Source organism: Drosophila subpulchrella, unplaced genomic scaffold, assembly GCF_014743375.2.
Source record: "Drosophila subpulchrella strain 33 F10 #4 breed RU33 unplaced genomic scaffold, RU_Dsub_v1.1 Primary Assembly Seq354, whole genome shotgun sequence".
NCBI classification, from domain to species: Eukaryota; Metazoa; Arthropoda; class Insecta; order Diptera; family Drosophilidae; genus Drosophila; species Drosophila subpulchrella.
Window position 1 is genome coordinate 8318572 of NW_023665577.1, and position 19942 is coordinate 8338513.

Genomic DNA, 19942 nt, shown 5'->3' on the forward strand with positions numbered 1-19942 from the left:
TTTATAGGGTAGTGGGTAGGTCCCCCCAATCGGGCTAAAATGTATATGTAATACGTATGCACTTTATTTTACAATTTTTGATTTCTACTTAACACATTTTTTAAATCCCAACAACAAAATTCTGGATCCGCCAATGGGGGAGGACAGTCTTCCTTCTACCTGGGTACATACTTCCGACGAACCTAATATACCCTTTGGCACTACGAGCACCGGGTATAAAAGTAAACAATTCAGACAAGTGCCTCGATTTTTTTATTCTAACGCATCATGAAAAGGCAGCAGAGTATCCGAGATTCAGCAATGCTTACTTTTGTTTTTACATAGGAGTGCGATGGAGCGACGGAGCGCTCAGTCGAGCGGCTGTGGTGAATATACGCGGTGTCTCTCTTTCGGAGAGCAGAGAGCAGATCTTGCATCTCCCTTTTTTACTGACACTACGCTGAGGCTATCTCCCTTTTTTACTGACATTACGGTGGCTTACGTTTGCTGGCACTTACGTTCGGTTTGTTGTTGTAAGTTCGTTGCCGAGTTAAGTTCACCTTCCAGCTCTTATCTGCGGAGTAGGCAACGGTTTGTGGCAGTTTGTTTTTGAATTTCTGTGCGGCCGGAGCTGGAGCGCTGTGTAAATTAATTGCTTGCTAAATAGTTAACAAACCAAGTCAACAAACCATACAAATCCAAATGAAAGAATGCCCAGTTCTGCTAAGGGGCTTGTAATCTTTCGACGAGTGTTTGATTTGGGTCTTGAGTTTGCGTCGAGTGTTTACTAAATGCAATTATTCTCTTTAACAGCTTAGCAACCTCTCGTTAACTATAAAAATTCGAAATCCAAAATCCGAAAAGACGCAGACTTGTCGACCAGTAAAACACCATAAAACACCCACAAAAACCGAACCGAAGCGCCCGACATGCAGACGGTCATAAAGTAAGTACGGCCACCTCCTCGAAGTATTTCGATTCCTGCTTTTCCTGAACACTCGATCCCCGACCCAAGTGGAATTTCACTATCCGTCCTATCCACTCGGCCTCAGCCACAAATCCGAGCTGGTTATGTGTAAAAAGAAAGCTGCGCATGATGATTATTGAAAACACGTTTCGAATGGCTTCAGCTTATCAGACACGCTGAAAGAAATTTTGAAACCAAAGGGCAGCGTCTTAGATTTGGCCTTTTTTGGTGGTTCAAAAAGTGCCCATGAATATTCAGTTTGTAGAATACATCAGTTTCAATATGATAATGTTGTTGTCAGCTCCCGGCAAATCTTCGGCTGCCTTTGCCTGACATCTTTGGGTGCATCGATGGATAAGTGAAAACGAGTTTCAGGTGGCCAGGGTTCACTTTTGAGTGGGATCGGTGTTAATCGAGTTCAGTCAACCAAGTCTTTGAAAGCTCCGATACGAGCCTGAGAGACTAATTAGTGGGGAACGCGCTTTAATTTACGATTTCTAACAATGGTTTTGGATCTGGTTGGTTGTCATCTGCAATGACACTTTTAATGATCGATTGTGCGTGTCCCTGCAAATGAATTGCAATCGCATGATCGTTTCAATTTGTGGGATGAACCCGAGAAAACTTTCATCGTGTTTCCTATTTTATTATTGCTGTGGTATGCCCCGTCATTAGGTGTTTTGTACAGGGACGCGTTGCCGGAAATATTTAAGGTACCTACATATCTAAGTACCGGTTCCCACTGCCCACAGCTCATTGTTCTTTGGAGATGGAAACTTATTGTATACTGCAAGCAATTGTTATGAGGTTACCCTAAAAGTTAATCTATTGTTTTGCCAATGGCACTGAGTTTGTTCAATGGCTGTGTTTTAGACGCAAGCAGAAATATTTGCTAGAGATAGGAGGTTCTACAAATCTCAGGATTGACTCAGCCCTGCTGGCATTGTTTACAAGTTAATTAAAATGTTTGCTCTCGGCCAAAATCTTGGGATTATCGAAAGCGCATAAACACACCGATTCAACGTATCAGCTGTGTACATTTGGGGCCGATCACGTTTCTCTTTAGGGTAAACAAAAACTTATTTCTTTTTATTATTTTCATTCGGCTAAGGTGTAGTCAAATAAACTTTGTTTATGCGAATTTTGTAGGTCAGCATTGCGTAACCCCAGTTGTTGCCCTTTCTTATAATGTTTCATGGCCTGACCAGACGTATATGAATATCTTTCCCAGTCCCATCATTAATGTGGCTTCGAATTTGGGCAAAACAACAATAAAATGTCTTGTAGGTCCCCAAAAAAAAGGAGGAATACAAAACAAAGTCACACCTTTGATGGAAACAGCTATCCGGTTTTTCTATTTGACTAATACCGAATACCTTTATTTTGTCATAGTTCCATATGGTTTTTGGGGCAGACTCTCGAATCGAACGAGAACCAAGCGCTTTCGAAGTATGAATAGTTGATTCTCCAGTTGGGCTCGGCCTGAAGTTTTTTATGGCTGGCCAGCTATTTGCTCAAATTGCATAATTAAATGCACGCAGACCTTAGTGCAACTCCAATTATGGTCAGCACAGTTTTCTTGGCCATGCGGTTGCGTTTTCTTGGCTTTTCGTTTTCGTTTTCCATGCACCGCTGAAGGTAACTTCTGCGGCTTGAAGATACCCCCGCCCCTCCGGCTTCAACTGACCTTTCCCCTCTATTGTTGCCAAGAAAACTCGTAGGTTGCGCAAAAGATAAGTCCCGCGATCATACCATCGAGCTGTTTCTGGGAACAAAATCACCGGAGTTTGGGCTTCACGCGCTTCACTTGGATTCTAAACACGATTGGTAACCACTTTCTCTCTGATTGGGTTTCGATTGGCCACTCATCAAAATCTTTTGGAGAAAGCGGGAGCGATGTCGCAGGTTTATTCTAATTTTTGAGAGTCGAATTCTGGTTAAAAGCAGAACACCTTATCTCGACTCTAAAGTTTCAATATATTCAATGGTAAATTATGTTACAGACTTTATACTGTTCATATAAGTTATTTATTAGTTATTTAAGTAGAAGTGACATTTTGGTTTTTGTTGTTTTGCGTTGTTATGTTCGCTCTTCGAAATATCTTCCAGATTCTAACAGAAATATAGAACTTAAAACGGTGAACTTCGGATCCTTGGAAGAGAAAGCTCAATCCCTTATAGAAAGGTTCATTCTGACTTATTTCAATCCTCAAAACTGGTTTCTTCGGTGCGATCCTACACGTTTTGGTGATAAACTTATCCTGATCTCTTCCGCAATTCCATTCTTGAAACAAACTCAGAGTCATAATATTTGACAGTTGTTTCTTAGTCAACCCCAGTAATTTATCGTTCGAGTGGGAGTGCCTGGTCTGATATCGGAGTAACTCTTTTGGCTTCCTCATGAAGAGCACGTGAGTCTTAAAAAAACCAGGCCAACGGCAGCAGCAATTCAGGTAAGAGTTCTGGGCAATTCGGAAAGATTTTGGAGCGTGTAGCTCACGTAATAGTCCGGCATTTTATTCGCATTTCTTCCTTTCGCGTTCTCGTTCTTTGGGCTTTGATTGCTGTAAGCGGCTTATTACTCATTTGGCACATAATAAAATCAAAATAATTTGCGAACTTGTCAGGCTGATGATTGATCGTCAAAAGTACTTTGAGTTCTTAAGGAAATTGGTCGTAATTGTTCGTTGGCTTTGGGGGTTAACGAAACCTGGGAACGTGCCGCAAGTCAGGTAGTAATGAGGAGTTCGCTGCTACATAATACAGTTAATATTATCGAGCTGCTGGTATTTATTTCTTTGCGTATTTGCATTAAAATGAGTTTAATTTCGATATTGATAAGTCAATACTTGAGGTCGAATTGCGAGTTTATAATTTCGCCGACAGTCGTAACGCTAAATGAATATTAATAAATGAACTTGGGCCCATTGTCGATATCAGTTGCCAATACAATATTGTTTTGTGAAAATTTCCATTTTGTTTGGCATGCAAGGCGCCATTTGCAGTGGCAATGTTGGCGACACCTTGCGACATCTGGCAACCACGGCCTTGCCAGTGTATACACACGGCCAATTGAATCACCTGCCCTCCAGTGTAACCCCGTCTCTCCTTGCGTTCCGGTTCCTTTCAGCGGGCATCCCTCCTGCGATTTGTTTGCTTTGGCTGTGGCGCCTAGCGTTTTTCCGCTTTTCCGCTTTCCTTCCTGCCCGCAGCCCCATTAAAGGTAGAAAATTAAGTGGCACGGCACTGGGCAAATTGCATTGTCGCGGGCTTCTTCCTGCTGCAAATTGCCCTCTTCCTGCTAATAAGTGGATTTCAAAGGTTTGTCGTCGCAGGCTGCAGCTGTTGCTCCGGGACTGTCGCCTTGGCCAAGATCCATCGCCGTGCCGCAACAAATCCACTTAGGCCAGCCAAGTTCAAGCCCACGAGATAATGCGATTATTGAAATTTATTGGCGCTTTTTTAATTAATTAATTCCCTGAAACCTACTAAAACGTCTTAAAAAGAGTGACTGTGTATGCAACCCAACTAGTTAACTTTTTTTAAGTTTAGTATAAGCGATTTCATCATCAAAATTCAAAGACACATGCAAATATATTGGATTTGTTCGGTCTTTATATTTATTATCTTTACCGATCACTTGCGTCGATCAGACCTGATTTAAGATCTGATTTCAGCACTCTTACCAAATGTATCTCAGTTGCAGTCCGTGACCCCTTAATGAGCGCACACGCTGAAAGGCGGACAGTGGGGCTCAGTTAAGAGGAATCGCATAGCTCAGACTGCTCGAAATTTTCGTTGGGCAATTAAAAGCGCGCAGCAGCAATTCGGGCAAGTAACGCCTGAATCTTAGTCGTCATCGCCATCGCCATCGCATCTCTCGCTCAACGAAATTAAAATGTATTAGGTAATTGTGTCTGTGGCACAAATTAACACTTGAAAGGCAATTTGTCGTAGCACTTTGTTTGGGCATTACGAAAAACCCAGCAAAAGCTACGAGTGCCTACTGCGAGCATGAGGCAACCAGTTGCACGTGTCGCCTTGAGGAATCTGCAAGCTGATCGAACACTTTGGACTTTGGGCAGCTCTACCACCAAGTATGATGCATCCCAGTCCACCTGGGGGAGAAAAACTAGTCACCCGGAATCATTACTCATCGAGCAGCAGTTTTCCGAGGTGATAAAACCGAATTCGCCCCTCGAAGAACCACTGCTTACATTAGTTATTTAGAGACCCTTTTGAGAAGTAGTCCAAGTATTGAAAGTGGTTAAGTCTATTAAAGACAGTACAAAACAGGCAAACCATTAGAAGATAATGGACATTTCCACAACCAAAGCAATTATTTCTGCATTTCTGAAATGCTTGCCTTTTGTGCGAGGACGGTTGTAAACCATCTGTGGAAAGTAACGAATTACACATGCCCGGACTCATAACCAATTTGCGTTTTTGGGTGGGGAAGGAGGTAACGATACTTTAAGTAGGTGCCTGTCAATCACGGCTTGACATCTTAATAAAACAACGGCAACGGACACCGAAAACTATCAAAAACATATTAAGAGCCAGGCAATAAAATCCGAAACGCAAAAGTTGCCAAACGCCACTCACAGCCCAGGTGCTCCGCACACATGTGCGGGTTCACGTGTGCATATGGGGCCAGTATGCTGTTTCTATTTGTTTTTCCAGGGAGGCGGTGACGTATGGGCGCCACGTCAATGGCAGAGGCACGCCGCCTGCACTTGACACATTTATTGGGCAACGCAGTCCGCAGACAAAAGCGGGGCTTCAAACTGGCCGCCCTATTGACACGGCCCAGTGCCATCCCCCATCCCCTCCGCCCACCCGGCCTTACATAATGTTGGTAACACTTGTGTATTCACAGCCGCAGCAGCAGAGAGTCTCATACCCCATCCCTCGGAATCCGATTCGGAATGGGAATAGAAATCGGAACCCCAGGGGCAGGGGTGGCACCGCGTCAGAAGGGGCGGGGGCTCGCGGATCTCCGGGACTCCGAGGGTCGTGATCTCCGGCCGCGATAAAACGGGCTAAGGAGAGGCACGATCCGTCCCAGCCGCACTTAATTGGCTAGGATTGTGCTGAGCAACGATCAGTAGTCGTATCTCATATTTGGCAGCTCAGAGATTGCGGGGGGTTATGCAACAGCTGAAAACATACAAGCTTACTAATTAGTACGCTGCATTCAATCAAGTTAAATTCGTGTTTACTCCCACGTCAAAAATAACAGATAGGGCATCTCCTCTCCTAGTTCTGTTTTTGTTATTTATTTTGGCATCTCAGAACTATAGTTTAGCATGAAAAGCATTGCCTTTAAGCTTTTTGATGAATTACTCAAAGTTCCCTGAGGTTATTCCTCAGTTAAAGTGTGTGAATGATGTGAAAAAGGTCGGAAATGCCTGTACTGCTATAATAATATATATTTTTAATTAAACAACAACTTGACTTCTGGCCGTCGAAATTCCTTCCAACAGAAAAATATTTGAACGACCAAGGAATCATTGACATTTTCCGATAGCTGGTTTGTTCATTTTGTGTATATCTCATGTGTGTGCTAGGAAATCCAGAACACTGCACTTCGATTGAGGCCGATCTGAAGTGTCGTTCAACTCTGTAAACTCCGTGTCATTCCGTGCAATAAATCGCTGGCCAAAAAATGGTTAAATCACTTACGGAACTGGTTTGCTGATCGACTTTACTTTATCTTACGAAATGCCGAAATTCTTGCCAGTTTTTGCCGATGTGCAATTGATTTAGCAGCACTCGACAATACACTCCAGTTCTAAAATAAGAACTCTGAAAAAATAAGGGGTACCATTTTTAAAATGCTTAGAAAAAAACGATTGCTTGAAGATGGGTCATATCCGCTGAGCAAAGTACGCTTCCAAATAAATATGAATTATTTGAAGAATCCCTAGAACTCGGATATTAATCATGACCTGTCTAGTCATTAAAGTTTTTTGGTGCTTGCGATTTTGTGTCATTAGCATTAGGGAAAAGTTCAGCTACATTAAACCGGATGATTGATTTAAGGCTGGTGACTCGTGTTTGCCGGGATGAACATTTGACTACGGCCTCCAGTGGGCGAGGCCCGATCCGCTGTGGAATCCGTGGATCTGCTCACCGGAATGACCTTTTCCCTATAACGCAAACAGCCCGTGACTTGATCGCCCATTAAACGCATCTTTCCCCTGATCCGGCTTAATATCTTTTTGTTGTTATTGTGCTACCACTTTCAACAATAATTGAAGCGTGCAAAAATTCATCACTGATCGTGAATCTATTTTCGTTTCGCTGCCGCTTGTGGGATTTCGCTGAGATACACTCAAACCCTGACCACGGAAATGGATGGGCATCAAAAAGCGTTCTGCCCGATGTTGGCGTGTGCGAAACCCTCCCAAAACAAACCAAACACAAGTACCCCAATGTCGTAACGAGTTCGACGGCCAAAATGACTTTTCGAATTTAACCAGTTGAACAGCGGAGTAACAACAGTAATTATGGCTATAAACTGCCAAATCAATTCCCCCTGGGGCAAGAGGGGAAATCGGAAGTTGGCCAACAATTACATACACCATGCAGCGGGTTTTGGGTTTAAGCAGTGCCCTGGAACAAGAAGGGTATCTTCGGCTTTTAATCTACACAATACAATCGTGGATTGACAGTGTGTAAATGTAATTTCAAGACACAATATTTCAATTATTGTTAGACAAAATTATATAAGATCAATCACTTGAAGGCCAGTTAAAATGAATGGGAATATTTTAAATGACTTGGAATTGTATACCCTTAATTTCATGTTGATCACTTTGTTGGAAAGAACTTTTTTGAATCAAAAATAATAATAATATTAGTTTTAGAGTTCCACTTCTGAATTTTTGGACCATTAAAACTTATCCCCTTTTGGGGCGGCTTTCATTTTAGCGTTTCATAGTGAAATAGAGTTTTAACTTTACTTTTAAATAAACCCTGCGTTATAGTGTGGATATAAAATGTGCAGTGAAACGGAAAGCTGCGGTGAAACTGAGCAGAGTAGTAACTCTTTCCTATAACTTGTATCACTCGTTTTAATCCCGACTAACCGATACTCATTCGTGAATTCTACAGGCACCCCAACTGGTGGCGCTGTCGCACCAAGTTGGAGCGAGGTCTGCTGGTGATCAGCGTGATCCTCTTCGTGGCCACCGCCGTCGGATTCGGACTGTGGACCTATGCCCTCCAGGTGGCCAATCCCCCCGAGAATCCCCAGGCCACTGCCCTGCACGGGGACAGCACCACCATCAACAAGGTGCCCGTGAGCACTACCTCAAAGGGCAAGGCGGGCGACTCGAGCGACGTGTGCCTCACCCAGGAGTGCATCCACACGGCGTCCACCGTGCTGCGTAAGATGCGGCCCGAGGTGGAGCCGTGCGACAACTTCTACGAGTTCGCCTGCGGCACCTACCTCGAGGAGGAGAACATCCCCGACGACAAGGTCTCGATCAGCACCTTCTCGGTGATCTCCGACAAGCTGCAGGAGCAGCTCAAGGACATCATCACCGCGGAGCGCCCCGAATCGGAGCCGAAGCACTTCCGACTGCCCAACCTGCTCTACAAGGCCTGCATGAACAAGAGTGAGTGATGCACTTAGTAGTACCAGTTATCAGATATGCTCCACTACCATTGACTCATTTAGTCAATTGATTTATGGGGATGTCTCTGTCGAATCACTTTGGTAATCGACTATTTTCCCATCCAGCTCTCATCGAAACCCTGGGCGCTGAGCCCATAACTCGCGTGGCCGAAAAGTTGGGCGGCTGGCCGCTGATCAAGGGGGATTCCTGGAACGCAGACGACAGCTGGACGTGGCAGGAGCAGGTCAAGAAGTTCCGCTCCGCCGGATTCAGCATGGACTACATCATCGACTTCTCCATTGGGGTGGACCTGCAGAACAGCACCAAACGTCTTATAGATGTGAGTACTTGTGGCTTCTTATGTACACTAGGTGTGAGTCCCTTACAACGTATATTTCCCCAAATTTCAGCTGGACCAGTCGTCTCTGGCCCTCAGCCGCGAGTATTTGGTGAAGGGCTTCAACGAGACCCTGGTGACGGCCTACTACGACTATATGGTGGACATTTCCGTGCTGTTCGGAGCCAACAAGGAACTGGCCAAGACGGAGCTGCTCAAGTCGCTGGAGTTTGAGATCGCCCTGGCCAATGTGGGTAGCTGGCCTGGATGATGAGCACGTTTAATCCGCAATCTTATACCGCAGATCTCCTGGCCCAACGAGAAGCGTCGCAACTCCTCGGAGCTGTACAACCTGAGGACTCCCGCGCAGTTGCAGGCCGTCTATCCCTACGTGCAGTGGGTGGACTACATGAACGCCCTGCTGCCGGAGGGACTGAGTGTGGCCGAGGACGAGATGATCAACCTGTCGGTGCCCAGTTTCTTCGAGGACCTCGGCAAGCTGCTGGCCAAGACGCCGAAGCGCGTCATCGCCAACTACATGTTTTGGCGCATCCACGGGTTCTCGGTGGGATTCCTGACCGAGGAGTTCCGCAAGCGGCAGCTGCAGTACGCCACCGCCCTCTCCGGTCGCCAGGAGCAGGAGGCCCGCTGGAAGGAGTGCGTCGACATCGCCACCGGCAGGTTAGTGGGGGTCACCACCGCCCCGCCCCAGGGTCAAGGTCATCGGGGGTTGCCTGTATCTCGAATTTCGTGTCACGTATCTCTGCCCTGTTTCTGTATCTTCTTTTGATTTCTTTGTGATTTGCAGCATGGATGAGGTATCCGAAGAAGATTTCGATAGGTACTTATTTAGAGAAATGCATTATACGTTGTCTTTAAAAAAGAGCAATTAACACAGCACACAGAAAACACCCACATCATACAGTCAGAAGACACACTAAACGAAACACACGCATGCTAGAAAACCGAGTTATCATATAATTTTAATCGATTTGAAACTTTAAATACCCATGGGCACTCAAATAGTTGGATAAGAATCATAAATTCTGAACAGTTTACAAGTTGCTTTGACCACTATGCACTTTTTTGGGCACCATAAATATTCCGCGCTACCAATAGGGATCACTTTTCCCCGAGTTCTTAAATTTATCCATAATAAATTCAACAATTTCTCTGAGGTAAATATTCGAGCTAGTAATTTTGAAGGAAACAGTTTGTATATAAGATAAGATTAGGATATTACAAGCAAGGTTTCCGACTGCAAGAACCGAACACTCTTGTTGGGACTTTCTTAAATACCTGTATCTGATAGTCGGGAAAGTCGACTTAATCACCATCTTCAGCGAATCAGTCATAATATTTATTGTAAAAAACTGATAGTCATAAAGGGAAAGCATTTCAAGGCTAAGTGGTAGTTTTTTGGCAAGAGGTCATTATCATTTCCTTGTGGTAATGGTGGACATTGGTAATCATCATTCGATAAGTGATCATCATTCGATAAGTGATCATCATTGCGAGAGTGCTCTTTGATCGAGCCCCAAACTTTGTTTAATCGCACCATCCTATCAAATCAGATCCCAATCTTCTGTCCTAATGCGCATGTTCATTTTGTGTTTCACTTTCACGCCAACTCTTCAACCCACCATTTTAATAACTGCACACCTCAACAATCTCCAACAACCGACATCACATTGAATCGAATCCGCCACCACGCGCCATCTAATCAATCGGTTATCAAATCGACTCCCAGCCTCGGCATATCCGTGGGATCGCTCTACGTCCGCAAGCACTTCCACAAGGACTCGAAGGCCAACGCCCTGGAGATGGTGAACGACATCCGCAGCGTCTTCAACGACATTTTGGACGAGGTCAACTGGATGGACGCCAAGACGAAGAAGGAGGCCAAGGAGAAGCTGCACAGCATGGCCACCCACATCGGGTACCCGGACGAGATGCTCGACAACGAGAAGCTGGCCGCGTACTACGCCAAGCTGGACATCGATCCCGCCAAGTACTTCGAGTCCTTCCTGGGCATGAACATCTTCGGCACGGACTACTCCTTCAACAAGCTGCGCCTGCCGGTCAACAAGACGGACTGGGTTCGCCACGCTCGTCCGGCGATCGTAAACGCCTTCTACTCCTCCCTGGAAAACAGTATTCGTAAGTCCAACTCGATAATCGGGTCTTTCCCAATATTAATTTTTGCGAGAAAGTATTTTATCTGAATGTCTCCAACTTTCGGTTCCAAACAATCGGGAAACCTTTAGCACATCTGCAAAATAGTTTTCGAGTTCACTTAGCTGCGGAATTGGACAGGGCTTAGAATATCTCAAAAACTAATTCAACTTTTGTTAGATTTAACCTATCGTTGGTATTTTAATAATACTTCGGATACCCTCTACTCGTAGAGTAAAAGGGTATATTGTTTTCGGGGAAAAGTATGTAACAGGTAGAAGAAAACGTTTCCGACCCCATAAAGTATATGTATTCTTGATTAGGATCACTAGCCGAGTCGATCTATCCATGTCCGTCTGATCTCGGAAACTATAAGAGCTGGAGAGTTGAGATTTCAGATTTAGATTCCTTATATTCGTAAACAGCGCAAGTTTGTTACGAGAACTGTCACGCCCACAAACCGCCCAAAACTGCGGCTCCTACTGTTTAAGTGCTAAGTTGCTCCATAAATCTTTTTTTGGAGCTGTTTAGAGCCACTGGTGGGACACATCGTAACTTAATGGGCACCTAGTCCCATTACGGTTTAGGCTGTGGGCGTATCCCCTTAAATATCGCTCTATCAAAATATAGATCTTTAGAGATATCAAAAGGTGTATGAAATAAATATTCCCGTAGCCAAGGATTCTGGTTAATTTTAACGCAAACTTTCAAAAATGCTGTTTCTTGCCATTTACAACGACCAACGATTAAAGGTGGCGTAACTATTATTTTTACCGCAGCTCTATGTCTATGATTATATGTCTCTTCTTTTGGACATAACTTCTTTAAAAAAAGGCGTAAAATTATTTATTTATTTGGAAATGGAAAGATAAAGAGTCGAGTTTGTCAAATGTTTCAACTAACTAACGCCTGAAATTGAGGTACAATATCCTTAAGCATTCATCGAGGTCATTTTTTTTGTTATTAATGATCCTTTAGGATGCTGGCAAGGCCACCAATTGTAAATAATATATATATATTTTTTTTAGAATTCCCGGCCGGCATCCTGCAGGGACACTTCTTTAACGCCCAACGTCCCAAGTACATGAACTTTGGCGCTATCGGTTACGTAATTGGCCACGAGATTACCCACGGCTTCGACGATCAGGGTCGCCAGTTTGATGTGAAGGGCAATCTGCGGGACTGGTGGCAGCCGGACACCCAGAAGGCCTATCTGGCCAAGGCGAAATGCATCATCGAGCAGTACGGCAACTACACCGAGAGGGCCACCGGCCTGAACGTAAGGGATCCTCCGCAGGAGAGCAGACAAGTTCTAAATTTCCCTCTTCGACAGTTGAATGGCATCAACACCCAGGGCGAGAACATCGCCGACAACGGGGGCGTCAAGGAGTCGTACATCGCCTACCGAAGATGGGTGGAGAAGCACGGACCGGAGCCAAAGCTTCCCGGATTGGACTACACCCCGGAGCAGATGTTTTGGGTGGCAGCCGGCCAGACCTGGTGTGCTAAATACCGTAAAGGTAAGAAAAACATGTCAAATAAAAGTTATCAGGTAAAACGAATTAGAACCCTAGTTTAGTAAAGATCATTTTGCATTCTTTTTGAGTTGCGTAATAGTTTATACCCAATTTTATTCGTATCTGTTCTATCCCCTTAGAATCTCTCAAGATGCGTATTACTACCGGCGTGCACTCGCCATCCGAGTTCCGCGTCCTTGGATCGCTCAGCAACATGAAGGACTTCGCCAAGGACTTCCAGTGTCCGGAGGGTTCGCCCATGAATCCGGTTCAAAAATGCGAAGTGTGGTAGGATCTGTTTCGGCGTTAATTGCGTGGTATCGCGTCCGCCTTGACGCGATAGGTAAGCGTAAGATAGTGCATGGAATGCCAGCGATCAAGCCCAATTCTAGAGGGGCTAATCTCAAGTAGAAATACAAATACAATACCAAGCGTATTTATGCTAAGTGTGCATTATGTAAAAATCGTATTTAATAAAAAATTGTTTATATGTAAAGAACTAAACCGTTTTTAATTTCTTTTGATATAATTACCTTCGACCTTTCAAATGGTATCAACTTTTCAGACGAAAAACAATTTAACATTCGACTAAATAAAAACAAATCCCTGATACTTTGTCAGGCCCACAAATCCCAAAACATTTTTTTTTTAAATATTTATTTTTAATGTTTGTTACTTAAAACGTGAATGGCAAATTAAGAACTTTTGTTGACTTCGGACTCAGAACTACGCCATCAAGTAATGTCTTAAGAAAATTACTACATGGATCGTCCTTTTCAGCAACAGATTACTCCTTTGTTTTTAAATTGGTTAACTGATAGATTTGGGCACAACCAAAAGCATCATAATACATTTTTAAACTAGCGCCTATTCGATATACTAACACACCAATTATTTCCACACTCGATAATTAGTCCGTACGCTATCGATATCCCCCGCTCGATATGCTAAAAACTATCGCCCGCCACCCCCACTATCGATAGACCCCTTCTTGCATCCCTAAAACATTCGCGCAGCGTGGCTGAATAGAAATTTTCGCGTAAATTTCCCTTGCAGATCTTTGCCAGCAGGAATTACAATGTCGGCCCTCAACCTGACCGTTCGCGTGCACCCTGTGGTGCTCTTCCAGGTGGTGGACGCCTTCGAGCGGAGGAACGCGGACTCGCACCGCGTCATCGGCACGCTGCTCGGCTCCGTGGACAAGGGAGTGGTGGAGGTGACCAACTGCTTCTGTGTCCCGCACAAGGAACACGACGACCAGGTGGAGGCGGAACTGAGCTACGCCCTGGACATGTACGACCTCAACCGCAAGGTTAACTCCAACGAGAGCGTGGTGGGCTGGTGGGCCACCGGCAACGACGTGACCAACCACAGCTCGGTCATCCACGAGTACTACGCCCGCGAGTGCAACAACCCCGTGCATCTCACCGTGGACACTTCGCTCCAAGGCGGTCGCATGGGCCTGCGCGCCTACGTCTGCATACAGCTGGGAGTCCCTGGCGGCAAGAGCGGCTGCATGTTCACACCCATTCCCGTCGAGCTGACCAGCTACGAGCCGGAGACCTTCGGACTCAAGCTGCTGCAGAAGACCGTGGGAGTGTCGCCCGCCCATCGGCCCAAGACCGTGCCCCCCATGCTGGACCTCGCCCAGATCTCGGAGGCTTCCACGAAGCTGCAGTCCCTGCTGGACCTGATCCTTAAGTACGTTGACGATGTGATCGCTCACAAGGTGACCCCGGACAACGCCGTCGGCCGCCAGCTGCTCGACCTCATCCACTCCGTGCCGCACATGACCCACGAGCAGTTCACACAAATGTTCAACGCTAACGTGCGCAACCTCCTGCTGGTCATCACGCTCTCCCAGCTTATCAAAACCCAGCTGCAGCTCAACGAGAAGCTCACCTTCCTGCCCACCGCCTAATGAAGCGGTCGATGGTGAAGTGGGGATATCTACTAATGTCAAAATTGTAAATGAAGATTGTATTGGATTGCGTTTTCTATCAACGTGTCTGGGTAATAAAGTGCTCGGGCTGCCAGAGAAATCAAACCACATTTGTATATACTAACATGGTCAGGTTTCCGTACTGTAGAACAACGATGGGACTTTGCTGTTAAGGATACCTGCATATCAATCAAAAAAGGTTCTACCCTTAAGATCTTTAAGCACCTTAAAATGAATATTTTAAATTAAATTCTTTATGTTTCATGTCTGTTAAAACTTCCTTTTCTTCAGTCAGTGTATCTTAAAATCAGAGTATCATATAGGAGTAAATGTAAATTAAAAGTAGTTTCGAGCGCGCAGTATTGAGCTAAATATCGTAAAATGCCTTTTTCTTACTGAAATCACATTTTGGAAAACGGCGCACCTTAAGCTGCAAAAAATTTTGCAATTAAAATCCGTTATGGGCGATTTTTAGGTCAATCGATGGGTACATGTCTCAATACAAATCTCTTTTACTCCACAAGTAGCGGGATAATTAGACTTCTGGCTCCTTTGTCGGGTATGCTTTAGAAAATAGAGTTTAAATGGAAATTTTACTGCGGGTGCTGAATTTTAAATGGGGGCTGTCTATAAGTATGCTGTGAAAAAAAATTGCCAAATTTTCGGGATAAATCCTTTATTATTATTTCGTTTTATCGGTTGGCTCAGTGTGGAGTTCAAATATATCTTGGGAACCACTCGGGTATTGAAAGATATAATATAAAAATATGATATAAATAACAATATAAATCTAAAACGTGTTGCTTTTCCTCTCTAAGTGCAAACAGCGGGGCTTTTATTTTTGAAATACTTTATTTTAAAACTAAGCGAAATTTAAATGGATTCTTTGATGTATTTATACAGAAAATATATTCATATACCGATCAAGTTTAAAAGTTATTCATAAAAATCAAGAAGTGTATAGAATATACATACATGTTTTTGATTCGTATGCTTAATTACAATAAATAAGAATAACGACAATTAGATATTAAATCATTCACGTTATATGCACATCTCATGTAGTATGTATGTATATAATAATATGTACTTATGTTAGTGTGTTGCGTGTGGATGGGTATTTGTATATAGTTTTAGGTACATTGGATACGTCGTTAGGTATTTTATGTGGGCTGAGGCGTGTGGTGTAGATAGAACACAGAAACGAAAGATTTATCAGCAACCGAAAATTCGGACTCCAAAAGAGAAAACAATAGTTTGGTTCAAAATAATGTACAATTTTTATGTCTGGTAGATATATATATATGTAGGCAATATACAATTTCAAAATTTTAACAACGTTCATAGAACTTTCTTCCTTTTTGTTTTATAATTTTGTCTAATAATCTTCAACACTTAAATCGCATTTTGAAATTTTACTTTGACTTGGCGTAAAACTTTAGAGAGCTTAGCTTTTCAAACATATTTGCGTATGTATAACGTCGGATTTTTAAACATGTAGAATATTGTATATAAAAAGTTAAAATCTGAGTCAAAAAGCAATGCAGACATCAAAAAATTTCGTACTTTCGTAGAAGCGATTAACACTAATCTGAAACGTTTTGCATTTGACTTTGTTCTCAACATGGATATATGTATGTAGTTTATATGCGAATTACGTCAGTAGTTAGTATCTATGTATTACTAGTACAACAACAACAATCAATGTTGCGAAAGCAACAAGAACAACAACAATCCCCGCTTCCATCTTCGATGTGACTCCCGCATCCTTGGCAAGGACTCGGCTAGACGCAGCTGAACTTGATGCCATCATCGCTGGAGTAGCAGTTCTGGCAGTGCAGCTTGTGATTCCGCACCCGGACATCGGTTCCATTGAGGCCATCTCCCAGCTGGACGTGGCAGACGCAGCACTTGAAGCAGTTGATGTGGTAGAAGAGCAACAGCGACTCGATGATCATGGCAGCGCCGCGGCCTGTTTAAATGTTGAGATATATTTAGTTAAAGGAACTTTATTTGCATAACAATAAAAACCGTGGGGCGGACGATTTCTGAACTTTTTGCGTCCAACTAAATTTAATTTTGTATTAAATTTAAAAGTACGCTTTGGAATTATCAACGCTATTTGCTATTGGTAATGAAAACTTTTGTAAAAAGTTTCCATCAGTTTCACAAATATTACATTCCGGTCCCAAGATTTGTTCTTAACAAATAACCATCTCCATGAAATACCTTATATGTTAAAATTTCGCTTGGTTATGATTAAACTAGGTAAATCAAGTCTTTTAAAATTACACCCAAACAATGTATTTGAGCGCTTTGTGCACTTGTCGACAATTGTCGTGTGTACAGCCCAGATCTGTCTCAGACATGAAAGTGAAAGGTAGAAACTTATTGGTTAAGGCTAATAGAGTGAATGGGAAGGGGAAAGCATTTGATGGGCGACGGAACTCAACCGTGAGACTAGTGAGCCTGAGTGTGTGTTATTCTTGTGATGCTCGCCGTGACAACAAGCCTAGAAGATGTTGCCAAAGATGAACGATGTGTAGAGGGGTACAGGACATAGAATAATAACGCAACACTCACAACCAACGTAGTAGCAAAGTTTACCTAGTTCGTCGCCGCAGTGGGAGCACTTCTTCTTGCCGCTGACGCTGAGCACCTTCTCCTGATTGCTGCCGCCGTTGATGTTGCTGCCGTTCGTGGTGTTGGACTTCTGCTGTTGCTGCTGGTAGCCATTGGTGTTGCCGTTGACCTGGCTGTAGTTGCCGTTGCCATCGAAGCTGTTGGTGAGTTAGGAGATAGTTTATAACGAAGCCGTACCTCATGAGCGTCTTGGAAAGCCCCAAACCGACCATGGCTACTCACCGCTTTCGATCGCCTATGCCCTTGCTCTGCACCCTTTCCGTCAGCGTTTGGATGATGGAGTCGGGCAGCGGCTTGCCCTTCGACTTACTGGCCGGCATCGATCGCCGGTTGAGTTGCTCGATGCGTCGCTGCTCCGCCTCCTGGAGCAGCCAGTGGTTGTTGTTGTAGAGGGCTCCGCCGTAGTCCGGCATGGACTTGCGCTTCTGCTGCTGGGCGGACAGCCAGGCCGGGTCGTTGGCCTGGTGGCTGTCGTAGCTCTTCCGCTGCTGCACCTGCACCCATCCGTCCGTGTACTTGGGTTTGGGGGTGGCACTCAGGGCGAGCAATGTGTTCCGGGACATATTGCTCAGGTTCTGGGCCGACTGATGGTGGTATGCGGCCGCTGCCGACGCTTGAACGGGATATCCTTGGCCAGAGATCCGAGGCGGCATCGGTGCCCCAGCGATCTTCACCAGAGATCCGCCGTACGGAACAGGCGGCTGGCGCTGCCTCGAGCTAACCGCGTAGTCCGGCTCAAGGCCATGGCCATTGGCGTTCAGTTGCATCGCCCTCAGGGGCTTCGTCGGCGGCGTTGGCGGCAACATTAGGCGATTGGAAAACTCGTTCAGGTCCGACATGGACTTGCGGTAGTCCGTGTCCATCTGGTGATACGCGTACAGTGCCGCTTGTTGCTGCTGCTGCGGCACATTGGCGTAGATCTGCTGCGGATGCGGTGGGGGCATTGGTGCCTGGTGGTGCTGCGGCGGCTGGAAGGCACTCAGCATTCCGTTGCCGATGCCCAGGCCGTGGTGCAGGTCCTGCAGGGAGCGCCGGTTGTTTGACATCAGCATCTTCGCACCGTGCTGCAGTTCCCGGCGGGCTAGATTCTCACGGAGCAAAAGATTCTCACGCTGGCGCTTCAGTTCCTCCTGCTGCGGAAACGCATTCGTATTTTAGTTTTGATTTACATTAGAAATACGGTTGCCAAAAATGTACGGAAAAAATTTAACCTTCGGTAAATCATTTGTAAATCTATATACATGAATACATGTGTATAATTGCTTATTTTTCGTTATTTATAAAATCATTTTATTTTGTTTTAGCAACAACTTGTAATGCTTTAATCACAGTTTTTCAGTTCTATATTTATCATTGAGTTTCGTAGGGCTTCGAAAAAAGATATACTTTTACTGAAAAAATTGTATATTCGACGCTAAAAATTAAAAACTATCAATAAACCTTATAGAACTTTGAAAAATACAGTTTTTTTTAAAATTAACATCTTACAAAATTAATATACTGTACAAGACCATATCAAAAACTTCTAGCCTCTTTGGACTTTTGGTATTTATATAACTTTTCGAATGCGTGTTTTTAAAGTAAGTTGGAAACTTTAGGGATTTTGAGAGAATGTGGTCCTGTATTTGGCAGTCCTTGGAGTCATCCTAAGAACTTGACGCCTAGTACATCTCACTTACCGAAAAGTGGAGCAGCTCCCGCTCCACCCGCAACACCTCGCCCTGCTCCCGGATCTTGTCCTCGATGGACTGCATCTTGGCGTTGGCCGTCGCTGTGGCCTCGCTCAGCGACTGGGTGGCCGCCGCTGCCGCCGTCGCCGACTCCGTCCAGGACTCGGCCGAGTTGCCCTTGACTGTCTGGAGAAGCGGCGTCTGGGCAGCCAGGAGGCCCTCGTTCTGGTAGATGACTTCGCCCAGCTGGGCGGTCGACGGGGGCGGGGGCAGCGGCGGGGGCGTGGCATCCGACTGCGTGTCGTTCTCCTCAGAGGAGTTTGTGTAGTGCTCGCTGCTCTGACGAGAATGGTTCTCGGAGACTCCGGAGTCTCGGCTTTCACCTTGGGAAGGAATAGTTTGTAGTTTCTTGGTATTTGTAGAAAAAAGCTATGTTCACTGAGGTGACAATGCTAGTTTGTAATTGGGACATTGGCAATCGTTTGGGGTCTTCTAAACATAAACTACTCTGACGTGAAAACTAAAAATCAACAACCCTTTTCCCATGCTCTATAATTGTATGTCACTGTGCCCCCTCTGACTTTCTTTATTTGTTCTAGGAATTCCCAGTAGTTAGAATTAGGGCATTAAACATAATTAAATGGTATATTTGGTGACCTATATTATTATTATTAATTTAATGATTGAATGATTTATACTGAACTATAAAACTATATATATATAGTGAACTATAACACAGCGATTTAGAATTTTAACACACTACTCTGGAGAGTGATCCTCGGACTTCTTGAGATCTGCAAATTTCGATAGGTTGTCATCCTGATCTTACCACCCAAATGAATTTACCTACTTCTAAGATTGTGATATTAATCAAAGCATCGTCGCTAAAACTTCTGACGCGTGTGAAATCTAGGAGTATAAAAATAAAATAATTTTTCAACCAAATTTCTACTGTAAGCCGGTACACAAACTTAGACTTATCACATACAAAACCTGTGTGTTTTCAGCTATAGGTAGATGCTTCGATCCCAAATCCAATCTGAGTACATATGTAAACCACACCGATTCAACTAAGCTCAACACACAA

General features: G+C 44.4%; 3 protein-coding genes across 10 annotated transcripts in view; 2 read left to right on the plus strand and 1 right to left on the minus strand.

The window, feature by feature from the left end:
- The first annotated feature begins 480 nt into the window (after window positions 1-480).
- Window positions 481-13104, plus strand: LOC119560539 (neprilysin-2). Of its 3 annotated transcripts, none has more exons than XM_037874028.1 (11): window positions 481-570; window positions 793-925; window positions 8066-8571; window positions 8697-8911; window positions 8982-9158; window positions 9213-9589; window positions 9717-9749; window positions 10659-11068; window positions 12112-12362; window positions 12417-12603; window positions 12741-13104. In XM_037874028.1, exons 2-11 carry the CDS (start codon window positions 909-911, stop codon window positions 12890-12892), a joined length of 2325 nt encoding a protein of 774 aa, XP_037729956.1. In that variant the 5' UTR covers window positions 481-570; window positions 793-908; the 3' UTR covers window positions 12893-13104. The 3 variants fall into 3 exon arrangements, with proteins under 3 accessions (XP_037729956.1, XP_037729955.1, XP_037729957.1); XM_037874027.1 differs by having other exon boundaries at window positions 517-622; XM_037874029.1 differs by lacking the exon at window positions 9717-9749 and having other exon boundaries at window positions 517-622.
- A 477-nt stretch (window positions 13105-13581) lies between these two features.
- On the plus strand, window positions 13582-14650 carry LOC119560560 (eukaryotic translation initiation factor 3 subunit F-1). The gene has a single exon (XM_037874078.1). The coding sequence runs from the start codon at window positions 13679-13681 to the stop codon at window positions 14519-14521; it is 843 nt and encodes a 280-aa protein (XP_037730006.1). The 5' UTR covers window positions 13582-13678; the 3' UTR covers window positions 14522-14650.
- Window positions 14651-15375: 725 nt separating this feature from the next.
- The window catches only part of LOC119560559 (uncharacterized protein CG43427), a 64557-nt gene continuing 59990 nt past the window's right edge, over window positions 15376-19942 (minus strand). For 3 of the 6 annotated variants that reach the window (XM_037874073.1, XM_037874074.1, XM_037874075.1), the window contains 4 exons: window positions 18865-19238; window positions 17408-18318; window positions 17150-17322; window positions 15376-16514 (listed from right to left, as the gene is read on the minus strand). In XM_037874073.1, coding sequence (XP_037730001.1) covers window positions 16327-16514; window positions 17150-17322; window positions 17408-18318; window positions 18865-19238 — 1646 coding nt within the window. In that variant the 3' untranslated portion in view covers window positions 15376-16326. Of the gene's footprint in view, window positions 16515-16771; window positions 16899-17125; window positions 17323-17407; window positions 18319-18864; window positions 19239-19942 lie in introns of all 6 variants that reach the window. The other 3 variants (XR_005221031.1, XR_005221030.1, XM_037874077.1) reach the window with 3 other exon arrangements.

Excerpts from the sequence above, each read along its gene's own strand:
- LOC119560539 (XM_037874028.1), top strand. Across the intron at positions 8,912-8,981 it reads GCACCAAACGTCTTATAGAT|CTGGACCAGTCGTCTCTGGC; the intron begins GTGAGTACTTGT and ends CCCAAATTTCAG. Across the intron at positions 9,590-9,716 it reads GTCGACATCGCCACCGGCAG|CATGGATGAGGTATCCGAAG; the intron begins GTTAGTGGGGGT and ends TGTGATTTGCAG.
- LOC119560560 (XM_037874078.1), top strand. The coding sequence starts at position 13,679 with ATGTCGGCCCTCAACCTGACCGTTCGCGTGCACCCTGTGGTGCTCTTC.